Source organism: Brassica napus (assembly GCF_020379485.1).
Source record: "Brassica napus cultivar Da-Ae chromosome C9 unlocalized genomic scaffold, Da-Ae chrC09_Random_18, whole genome shotgun sequence".
Taxonomy (NCBI): domain Eukaryota; kingdom Viridiplantae; phylum Streptophyta; class Magnoliopsida; order Brassicales; family Brassicaceae; genus Brassica; species Brassica napus.
The window spans coordinates 1-12,519 of NW_026014372.1; the positions used below are offsets into that span (position 1 = coordinate 1).

General features: G+C 37.5%; 1 protein-coding gene and 1 pseudogene across 1 annotated transcript; both read left to right on the top strand.

The window, feature by feature from the left end:
- Positions 1-7,333: 7,333 nt before the first annotated feature.
- Positions 7,334-11,627, top strand: LOC106366920 (pentatricopeptide repeat-containing protein At4g04370). The gene is given in 15 exon segments (XM_013806603.3): positions 7,334-7,506; positions 9,450-9,589; positions 9,592-9,627; positions 9,630-9,937; positions 9,939-10,083; positions 10,086-10,454; positions 10,457-10,651; positions 10,654-10,998; positions 11,001-11,033; positions 11,036-11,100; positions 11,102-11,248; positions 11,250-11,298; positions 11,301-11,345; positions 11,348-11,427; positions 11,430-11,627. Coding segments are annotated over 15 exon segments (2,328 nt in total).
- A 183-nt stretch (positions 11,628-11,810) lies between these two features.
- LOC125595053 lies at positions 11,811-12,519 on the top strand (annotated as a pseudogene).

Consider the following 12,519-nt stretch of genomic DNA (forward strand, 5'->3'; position numbering starts at 1 on the left):
CCCCCCCCCCTTCCCTCTGTTTCCATTTGCACCAGGGAGCTGCGTGATTTTATTCCTTGCTCTTCTTTGCCTTTGTTAAGGCATGAAATTTTTTTATTTCTGTCTCCTTCTCTCAGCCAAAACACTCTACTCTCGTTTCCCAGAACATTTCTTTTGCTTTAAGAGCATCAGAGATCCTTCAACGCTGCTAGCAATTTTCTCAGTTGTAGCATTATCCTCTGCGTACAGACCCTCCACTTTTTCTTTAAGCTCCTCCACTAATTTCGCCGAGTTAACATTATGTTGTTTCTCCATTCGCTCAAAATTTTCAGCGCTAGAAATATGTTCCATAATAGTTGCATTGGGGATGGAGATCATAGATTTCCATCCCCCAAGAATGACTGGCCGTAGCTCCTAATTATCCAGGCATCTTTTATCAAACTTGAACTTTTTTTTTATCGCCTCACTGGCTTTATGCAAAATCGGACGATAATCTGATCCCCATAACCTCATATACTTCACAGTCGAGTGGGGAAACTCTCATGCCAATCGCATTTCCTACTTTTCCTACTTGCTCTGTCTAAGCGACATCGAACAGTTGTTCTTCCTTCTCTGCTCTCTTTCCTACCCATGAGAGCATGTTTCACGTGAAAGAAACTCTAGCATCCCACAATCATTAAGCATCTGCTTAAAGGGCAGAAATGAACTATCAGGACGTTGTCTCCCCCCTTCTTTCTCATTGTGACACGTAATTCATTAAAATCTCTTATCAGGAACCAAGGTCCAGTTCTTGTTGTTGAGAAAGCGTAAGACGTTTCCAAACTTGATCTCGTCTTTCTAGTACAGGATCCCCATAACAAACGTCATATAGACTTTTATTCCATCAATGACTGCCTCAATGTCAATCATACGGTTATTTGAAAATAAAACATTAACTTGAAATTCATCCATAAAAAATAAGTTAAACCTCCGCTGAGTCCAAGTAGTCAACAGTAAAAAAATGATCAAATTATAAGTCGGCCTAACATGAATTTTGCAACAACATCCTTCTGTCTTCGTCTCAGAAAGGAACACAAGTCCTGGGTGATGCTTCTGACACAATCTCCGTAAGGCGTCGCGAACTGTGAGTCGTTACCTATCCTCGACAGTTCCAACTGATTGTCTTCATGGATGATGTTTCGATGGGTATTTAGGACCCAATACAACACACCTTTTGACGAACCATCTCCTTAGTTGAAATTCTCTCGATTTCCTTGATGACTCATGATGACTAGGCCAGCTATGTCTGTTACTGCGAGCAGACGGAGAACCTCGACAGAGGGAACCAATTTTCTTGCTTTGAATGCTTAAAGGGACACACATTTGGTATCATTCTTCTTACTCTTAGACCTTCCGTAAGAAGTGTCACCAGGATGACGTGATGATTCAAAAATGTTAGAGGAAACATGCCCAGCTTCTATCTCCATAAATCAATGCCCAACAAATCATCATTCTGACCTCACCTTCCATCATCCATCATCATGTTTATCAGCTATCTACATATCAACAAAGCTCCAATGACAAGTGCATCCTCATTTAAATATGACGTTTTGGGTGATAGTTGAAAGTGATTGAGCTATCTCTTTAGCTCGAAAGGTAACGTTCGCAGTCAAACGCCACCGTGCGCGACGGAGTAACGATCGTTCTAGCTAGCCTCTTTCTTGTCGCTCTACAACCAGGTCATCATTTCCTTTTGATTCCTGGTGTCCACCAATCTCGCGCGACCTTCTGTTGATAACTTCCCACTTAGTAATGCCACTGCTGTTTAAAGCATTGGTCAGATTATCATTCTCCATCTTCCTGGCTTTTCAGTCCTCTGCCTTTTGCGCCAAGTAAGCTCTTGCTTGCGGACGTAAGGTCTTGTTGATACTTAGAGTACTACTGTATTGATTGTTACCTGGTCTCCTATCTCGTGTTCGGATAACTCTATCAGAGTGATAATTGGCCTTTTCGCCAGCTAGAGAATGATAGGCCCCATCTCCAGATCGTGAGTGATAAGTCTCAATTTCTTGTGATACTTCTTTGCACCCTCCCGCGAGTTGTATCTCTTGTGGTTATCATCATAACGGAGATCTCATCGCATATGACGATTGAGAATGAGATACAAAGTTCGTTTGACCCTCAGCAGTGGCTGGGTGTTTGTCTTCTCTTGAGGTAGCTGTACCCGCGATCAAAAATACCAGCTCTTTCAGTATGGTGTCGAGTAGTAGGATCATTAGCCGTCGAAGGACAGTAACCTTTTTTCGTGAGTAAGATATCCACATGTCGTACAGTGCTTAAAAAGCATGTCATACTTGATCTGAATTGTTACATCACCTTCAGGAGCCTCAAGTTTCTTGCTAAACTTAAGAGGCAAGCGAGAATCAATATCAATGAGCATCTGTCCCTCTGACAGCTCGATTGTATCAATATGGCCTAGTCTTTCACCTATCTTCCTCAGGTTTTTTAAGTATCCAATATGAAGAGGAATACCAGACAGCTGAACCCAGAAAGGGATGATCCAGGGGTAATCATCGTATACTATGGGCTCCCATCGAACCAGCACAAACATACAGTAATGTAGTGGAATGGTCCCTTACTCAAAACCGATTTTAAATCCTCTTCGGAGGTGAAGTTGAACAGGAATCTGCCATTGCCTACGTCATTTGCTTTGATGAGATCCTCATACCCCATTGTGTGGGCATCGTTTGAATCAGCCTTCTCAACATTTTGTTTCTTGGGATTAAGTATTTTGCCGATGAGAGACATAGGAATTTTTTAAATGACATGATCATCTTCCTCTGCGGTTAACTGAATTGGCTCGTCATCATCATACTGAATTCCTTTCCTTTTAATCAGCCATATGGGCCATCCATGCTGAGACAATTGCCTCATTACCAGAGATTGGTTATTCACTCTGTTTCTAGTATGGAGAACAGAGCAAAGCGAGAGATCGTGTCAACAACGGTCGACAATCATCAGAGAAAACGTTAAGTAACCACAAACACAGATCTGGTCAACGTTTGAGGCCATCTTGATTGGGAGTAATTGAGTTTCCAATGAAATCTCAATACCGCAGATCGGCTTCGATGTCGTGAGAGATACACCAGAGGAACGAAAGAGATAATGATCACCGAGCACCAGCAATGAGGATGTCGTATAGCCAGGTAATCCCACACGCCAATGACTTGTCGATCAGAAAAAGATCAAACCTTCAACGAAAGTTTTGATATGTAGAATCGTCATTTGAGTCACCATGGAAGCCCTAGCCGCTCAATAATCAATGCATTTCCAATTATAATTTTGTTTTCTTTTATTGTTGATAAATTTTTATAGTATACCATTAAAAATTCCCTTGAGTTCAAATATAAATTTTTATCATATATATATGGTTGAATGAATATAGGAGCGTCTGAACTTAGACACATTCAGCCTATATTCTTTGTTCATTTCAAAATTTAAATTTAATTATGCACTATATTTTAAGAGCATATATATTAATCTTTAGTTGTCTAACTCTCATTAGCTGGGTGTTTAAACGCTGATGCTTGTATAAACCTTTTTCTGGCAGATTATATAAAATCGCAACAGTCATATGATAGGAGGCTTCTTAACAATTATGTGTGTGTGCCAGCCAAAAAAAACTCAATGCGTGGTCTACCGACGTTCGAGCTTGTCAAAGTGAGAAGACATTTATTTAGTCATTGTATTTTGTGATAGGTAGAGCATATGAATTTATAAAATATCTTGCAGTTTATTGTATTTTGTATGTGTACGTGGATATATGTTGTATAAATACTAAAATAGTTATACACTACTAAATACCAACGTTTGTTAGAAAATGAGAAGTTAGTACAAATCATGATATCATTTAACCCGATAAAAAGGTTTAATCATGTCCTCTTGTTATCAACTTATCATATATCCATTTATTATCTTTACTATATAAAATGACTATTTTCAAGCCTCTTAGACTGTCTACATAGGATGAAATATTTCTAGCTAATCATTTGTCCTTTCATCAAGGATTCTTGGCCATTAATCTGTGTTTTCTTGGTTTGTGTTGTTTCATTTGTTAAACTACTCGAGTCCAACTCATCTCGCCATTTCTGAAACGTGACTCTTCCCAGACTATTCCTCTTCGTCATTACTGATCAATTTCTCAGCACCAAACACACTTCGCCGTTACAGTTATCCCTCTTCTTAGTATATTATGCTCTTTAATATTGCTTTAATTTTCGTTCCACCTTCCCCTTTCTTTCCTTCTATATAAAGGGCTCCATCTCATTTTCAACCTAATTGAAACTCTGCAGAAACAACTACAATTTTACCGGCATGAAATCCACTGGATACTCTCCTCTCCACCGGCAAGTCTTCCGTCACTGTTTCTCTCTCTCTAATTGAAAATGACGGGCTCAAAGAAGGACGAGGGGACCATCTTAAAAGAAGGAGGAGATGAAGATCTACTCCTCCGTGATGATGACAGCCCGAGAAGTAGAAAAAAAATTTTCGATCCAACTTCTTTTGGTATGATTTCTACTGTTTCATATGATCAAATTTCAGTTAAGTTTCAAATTTTTGTTAGATTGTGGTGACAAAATATGATTTCGGATTTTGAACATATCCTCCAAAATAATTAAGAGGCTACACATGGGTTATAAAGTTTTGATTTTAGCATTGGCCATTTAATTATGTCGTCATAGCTTACAAGTTCTAACCATTTTTTTTCTTCTCAGTTTTCAAGATCATTGACTTGGATGGATAGGACCTCCACTTAGCAAGTTGAGTGATGAAGAGCTTACCTACTTACAAAACATTTTTCTCAAGCTTTACCATTTCATTTCATCTTGGTAATTTTCTTTACCTATTTTTTACCCAACTTCCTCGCCACTTTGTGTGTCTTCTCTATAGTTAAGCTTCAGAGAGTTGTGCATATCATCTTGAAGAATTCATGAGAGAGTGAGGTAACTTGCTCAAACGAGTTCTTTTCACAAAAATAAATCAGTTCATGAGTAGGTTTATAGAATGGGAAGAGATAAGATCATGAAATGGTTCTAATGGTTTAGATACAAATTGCAACAGAGATTCAACAATACCATTTGTGTTATAAGAAAATTGTCTTTTCTTTGCTTCGAAGCTCATGCAACACAACTGAAGTGGTGAAGATGAGCACCAACACTACTAAAACTTTATATATACTATTAATATTTAATAAGTCACTCTTTTGTTTAGCTTATTATGATATTTATATTTTATCTTATAAATAATATTATATTCATATAATATACTAGCTAATTTTCTATTTATAAAGTAACCACACTACAATGATTACTTTAAACAATATTATGTTATTTTAAATTAGACATGTGCTTTGCATATAAAGTATCTGGTCGTTTTGGTTATTATTAAGGTATTTAGATTATATATATTTTCTTAATTCAACCATAACCATAATATTATTATTTTTATAAATTTGATTATTTTTGTAATGCATTTTAGTTTAGTTATTTTGTCTTAGATTTGTAAATTTGATAGAATTATATATGATTTGATATATTTTGTATTGATAATTGAATTTAAAATTAAAGTATTGATCAATTTAAAATTTATAATCTCATGCTTATATATAATTTTCAAAAGAATTAAATCATAACAATTTAATTAAAAGTTCACTTTCATTTATCAATGTATCTTGAGTCATTCCGTAATTTATATATATAAAGTAAAAAAAATATTATTAAGTTAATTTTTTATTTTTTATAAGAATGTAGATTGATTCGATTAGTCATTTTCAGATATATTGAATTACATATCTCTCTAAACGGAATTAAAATATTTCTGATAATAATTCGACCAAATCAGATTAGTTTTATTCATTGCATTTAGTTAAGTTCTTTATCTAAGATATGAATCTATCTTTTCATAAAAAAAAAATTGAAATTCATAATTTTACTGATCTTTTTAGTTGATATATTTTGGTAAAAAAACATATAAAGAAAATGTATGTTTTTTTTGAAAATTAATATGCAAAATAAATAAGTGTATCCCCAAAATACTTACATAATTAGAAAAATCAAATAGTTATTATTTTATTTACAAAATAAATATTTTAATAGACGTGTTTAAGTATAAGATATAATAAGTTGCTATATTTTCAAAAGAAAGTTATAAATTCATTAAGTTTTAGATAGTTTTAGAAGTAATTAACAATAAACCAAATAATTAACCCAAAAATACTGTTTAATTATTTTGCTTCTGCAAAGCACACATCTCACAACATAAAGTTGTCTTCGCCACAAACTAATCAAAAATTATGAAAATTAAAGCATATAAGTTTCAACCTAAACAATATCTTCTAACTACTTTCATTAATATTAGGGAAATTAATCTATGTATATATTGTATATGTGTAAGTAGTTGTGGGGTCCATTATTTTTGTGGAGACCCCTCCAAAATCTCTTAAGGAACCTGATTTTACTTCAACAAGAAGATGGAGAATGGTTCATACAAATTTTGTAAAGATAAAACCAGAAATAAAAACAATGGAACCAAAGTCTACGCCACCACAAATCCACAATTTGATTTAACAAAGCCAATTTTTTTCGGCATAATTCTTTCACTAGCCTATGTTCTTTATATGTTGACATCATGTATTGAAATTATTCTTTGCTTAACAAAATTCTATAATATTCTTACTTTTATGATGCTATACCAGTATAACCACTAACCATCTCTGATCATTTATATAATTATTTCTCACTCAACCCTATTCAAAATGAGCAATACTAAGTTTACTCTACCATTATTGCAGATTGGTACTTATATACATGAATTTAGCGTTACAAATAAATTTACGCCCATATGAAATCATCAACAAAACATTAACAAAATGGAACCCAAAATCTTATTGTACTTTTTCATGTACAAAGTTTGTAGGTTCTTTTGATACAAAATGATGAAACTATCAATACACATATTCATATTTATCTAAACAGAAAAAAATATAAATACGTAGCGCGAACACGAAACTAGTATATTATAATTTGCTAAGAACATAGAGGCCGTAACACATGCGCCCCCAATTCTTCTCTCCTAGCCCTACCTTCTTCGCAATCCAATTCCCATGTTTTGTTTGCCTCTCCGGCGCCGTTTGGTGCTGTGAGGGACTCGTCTCGACCCCATCACATCATCCAATCTTTTCACCGGTGTGGGTGTATGTAGTGAAGTGTTTCCGTTCTGGCCGTCGTTTGCGCAAACGACGATTTTCCTTTATGAGTTGAGAAGATTTGCGTTCTTTTAGCGATTGAACCACCACTTGTGGCTCCTCATCGCCGCTATGGAAGTCGTCTCTCCTGACTCCGGTCGCACCCTGACTGTGTGGATCCCAACATCGCTTTTGGCCATCTCTTCAAAAACTTTTGGGTATGCAATGCCTGAGCTTGAGTTCTCAGACTCAAACCTGGATGTGATGATGATTTCATTGTCTTTCCACTGGATCAATATTAGGCGGTCTTGTTATTGAGTGATGCATTAATTTAGTTCCTCGTCCTTTTTTGTTGTTTATATGGTGTCGCTTGTTAGTATGGATTTGATTTCCAGGTGTTGCATTTAGTCGGCGAATGGAGGTTTTTTTGTATTCTTGGATCTTTGAGTCACACTTTGCGGTTGGAGGAGGTAGTAAGACTCGGAGAGGTGGTGATGCTGCCCCTTTCTCTTTTCCGACTTAGAGGATGAGTGCGATTGAGTTAGTTGAGCGCTGTTAAACACATGTTGTGTGTTGTCCCATCTTTTGTTGGAACTTGAGTTCAGTTCATTTTCCTAGCTCGGACCTTGAGGGCAAGGATAATCCTTGAGCGGGTTTAATTATGCTCCGAGGAAAAGCAATTTGTTTAGGCAACCGTTTGAATCAGATTCTTGCTAGCGTTGTGTTCTGGTTTGTCGGGTCTCTCCGTTTTTGCTTGTCTCGGCCAATCTATCATCCGATTATTCAAGATTTTATTGTTATTTGTTGTAAGAGATACAAATCTAAGCAAACGAAAGACAGACTCTACCTGCGTTGACTAGTGACCAACTTAGTGTATGTGGATGGTTGAGAAGTTCGAACATTTATTTTGTAGCAGTTAAATTTTTAAGATAAGGCGATAAGATCAAGGAACAGACGACATCACCAAGGACTATTCATATCATCATTCTACAGCTACCTAGCTCGTATGATTAACAAAAAGATAACAAATTGTATCATTTCACTCCAACATGAACCGGAATCACCTCTGTCCCATAGGGAAAATAGACATTTAAATCCCTAACTATTTGAAATCAGCAAGTTTAATACCAAAGTATTGCTTGCTCGATTTTATTTCCCAACTAATAGTTTTGACTCAGTAAATTAGTGACTAAAAAGTTAGCTGTTAAATTATAACGACTCTCGTTAGTTTTTATCAATATCATCGCCACTGAACATGAAAAATTCGAAATCCCCAAACTCAACAATTTAACTTTGAGTGGAGACGATTTCCGGTGACGGAAAAGATAATTTTTGGTGATCTCCGTTTCCATGATTAGGCCGGATCTGCTCTCTTATCATCGGAAATCGAATTTCTCATCGCCGGAAATCGTCTTCACTTAAAGTTAGGGTCTAAATTTAGAGATTTTGAGTTTTCCATGTTTAATGGCGAGAGTTGTTTATGACTTAACGGCTGAATTTTTAGTTACTAATTTGTCAAGTCAACTATAGAGAATAAAATTGTGCAAGTAATAATTCGGTATTAAACTTGTTGATTTAAAATAGTTAATTTTTTTAGTCACCAATTTGCCAAGTCAACTATGAAGAATAAAATCGTGCAAGTAATAATTTGGTATTAAACTTGCTGAATTCAAATAATTGAGAATTTAAATGTTCATTTTCTCGTATCCCATATTAGGTTTTTATTTTGATCTCCCTTTGTTTGTAATGAAAAGTCTTTTTTGATATTCATGTTTTGGATATTCTCAACTCTTGTAACTGAAATATAGTTGACAAAAAACTCCAAAAAAAAAACAAACAAAAAACAATTTTTTCAAGTGAATTTTTTGGTTTAGTGTTGATTAATAATCTATTAATTTTCTATAAATAAGTTTATAAAGGGTACCACAAAAAGACCGTTTGTCATTGTTTCCAATGTACACAATAAACAAAAAGAACAGATATACTTGTTTGTTGTAAAACTATTTTCGTAGTTATTTTATATTTTTTTCTCACTAATAGCATAATAATTCGAATGATTGCAAAATGATTTCTTCAAAAGAAAAATTCCTAAAATTTTGCAATTTTATTATATAAAATTAAAAGGTGATATAAAAATATTAAAGGTAGCAAGAAGGCCCACTTCTTACAAATAGCCCGTTAAATACTAACGATCACCAAACCCAATAATAAAGCACCATTTTGCAACGGTAAGATTCAAATAATGGAGCCATGATCAAATCTCTTCTTTGCTCAACTCCACCAAGACCTTCAACTCTCTCATCAACCATCTCTCATCTCATGGAGCCCACCACCAAGTCCTCTCCACATTCTCCTCCATGCTCGCCACCCGCTTCCTCCCCGACGCTTTCACTTTCCTAGTCTCCTCAGAGCCTGCGCTTCCCTCGTTTCCTTTCCTTCGGTCTCTCGCTTCACCAGCAGGTTCTCGTCAATGGGTTATCTTCAGATTCCTACACATCTTCTTCACTCGTCAATCTCTACGCAAAGTTTGGAGCTTGGGATCATGCTCGGAAAGTGTTCGACGAAATGCGTGAGAGAGATGTGGTGCACTGGACTGCGATTATCGGGTGTTACTCACGCGCCGGGTTCGTTGGAGAAGCCTTCTCTTTGGTTAACGAGATGAGATTTGAAGGGATTAAACCGGGTCCGGTTACGTTGCTGGAGATGCTGAGTGGTGTAAAGGAGATTACGGAGTTAAAAGTGTTTACACGCGTTTGCTTTGGTTCATGGGTTTGGTTGTGATGTAACTGTGACGAACTCTGTCTTGAATCTGTACTGTAAGTGCGATTGTGTCGTAGATGCTAAGGTTTTGTTTGACCAGATGGAGCAGCGAGACATGGTTTCATGAACACAATGGTCTCAGGATTTGCTTCTGTTGGTGATATGTCTGAAATCTTGAAGCTTTTGTGTAGAATGAGGGATGTTGGTTTAAGACCTGATCACCAGACGTTTGGAGCCTCACTTTCCGTGAGTGGAGCAATGAGTGATATTGACTTGGGGAGAACGTTACACTGCCAAGTTGTGAAAACTGGTTTCGATGTAGACACGCATCTCAGGACGGCGTTGATGACAATGTACCTAAAGTGCGGAGAGGAGGAAGCTTCGTTTGGAGTTCTCGAAACGATTCCTGAAAAGGATGTTGTTTGCTGGACGGTTATGATATCAGGGCTTGTGAGGTTGGGTAAAGCTGAGAAAGCTATGAATGTTTTTTCAGAAATTTACATTCAGGAACAGAGCTATCGAGTGAAGCAATAGCTAGTGTTGTAGCAGCTTGTGCACAGTTAGGTTCTCTTGTTCTTGGCGCATCAGTCCATGGTTATGTACTGAGGCAGGGATATAGACTAGACACTCTTGCGTTAAACTCGCTTATTACAATGTACGCAAAGTGCGGTCGTTTGGACAAAAGCTTAGCTCTTTTGAACTGATGAATGAAAGAGACTTAGTTTCTTGGAATGCAATCATCTCCGGACATGCCCAGAACGGAGATTTGAGCAATGCGTTGTTTGTTTTTACAGAAATGAAGTTCGCAACCGCGCATGGAGTTGATGCGTTGACGGCTGTTTCCCTTTTACAAGCTTGTTCATCCGCTGGAGCTCTAAGGATAGGGAGACTGGTCCACTGCGTTGTAATCCGAAGCTTGGTCCGGACCTGTACATTCATTGATACCGCACTAGTTGATATGTACTTGAAATGCGGCTACTTAGAAGTTGCAAAGAGATGTTTTGATTCGATCTCGAGGAAAGATTTGGTTTCTTGGGCACACTCATTGCAGGGTATGGTTTTCACGGTGAAGGGAGGCTGCTATGAAAGTCTACTCAGAGTTTCTTCTCTCTGGAATGGAGCCGAACCACTTGATTTTCTCTAGCGGTTCTCTCGTCTTGCAGCCATAACGGAATGGTTCAGCACGGCTTGGAGACGTTCACTTCAATGGTTAGAGACTTTGGTGTTGAACCGAATCACGAACACCTCGCTTGCGTGGTTGATCTTCTATGCCGAGCCAAAAGAGTATAAAGAGGCGTTTAAGTTCTACAACGAGAATTTTACAAAGCCATCGATCGATGTCTTGGTATAATACTTGATGCTTGTCGTGCAAATGGAGAAACAGAGGTGAAAATGTAGTTTGTCGGGATATGATTGAGTTGAAGCCGGTAGACGCTGGGCATTACGTCAGGCTTGCACATTCTTTCGCGCCGCCATGAGGAGATGGGAGGATGTGAGTGAGTCGTGGAAGCAGATGAAGTCTCTCGGCTTGAAAAAGCTCCCCGGATGGAGCAAAATCGTGATGAATGGGAGAACCACAACGTTCTTCATGAGCCATAGTTCGCATTCAGATGAGACTGCGTCTGTGTTGAAGCTTCTTAGCAAGGAAATGAAGCAAATCAAATAATGCAACTGTAATTACATATAGATTATGTAATTACATACATATCCTTTATAGTTGCTAAAAATAGGATCAAGTAAGTTAGCAAGGATCCAATACTTGGGGGAGATTTGAAGGAGATCTGTTACTGGAGACTCTTTCTCAGATTCAAACCAAAGTTAAGGTTTGCATAGAGATAGAAACAGAGAGATGCCCAGAAGGCAGAAGAAAACGGCTAAGGTGGTTACAGGGGGTGATGGTACTGTGCATGGTTGCGTACATCGCAGGACCGTCTCTGTATTGGCATCTTAACGAGACCATTGCAGAGTCTCTCCACTCCTCTTGTCCTCCTTTGTTCTGTGACTGTTCTTCTCAGCCTCTCCTCTACATCCCAGATGGTAATCATCATTATCCTTCTCTTTTTTTTTCTTTTTGCAGGTGATAGAAAATAGATTATTAATGTGTTTGATTCATTGTTTCTTCTACAGGATTGAGCAATCATAGCTTCTTGGGTGAGTGTTTACTGGCAAAACCTTTTCTTATAGAGTTACTAAAGACTTATGTTGGTTTCTTATTTCATTGTTAAGATTGTATGAGACGCGAGGAAGGGAGCGAAGAGAACGAGAGTAGTTTCACGAATGGTGGCTGAAGAGCTGAAGCTGAGAGAAGCGCAAGCTCAAGAAGACGAATGGCGCGCGGACAGGTTGCTGCTAGATGCTAAGAAAGCGGCGTCTCAGTATCAGAAGAGGCTGATAAGTGCAGCATGGGGATGGAGACTTGTGAGCAAGCAAGAGAGAAATCAGACGCGACACTAGACGAGCAGAGGAGAGTGTCTTACATGTGGGAGCTTCGAGCTCGGCAAAACGGATGGAAAGAAGGACCTAAGTTGTTTCCTCTGATGTTATCTAACAATCGGTGA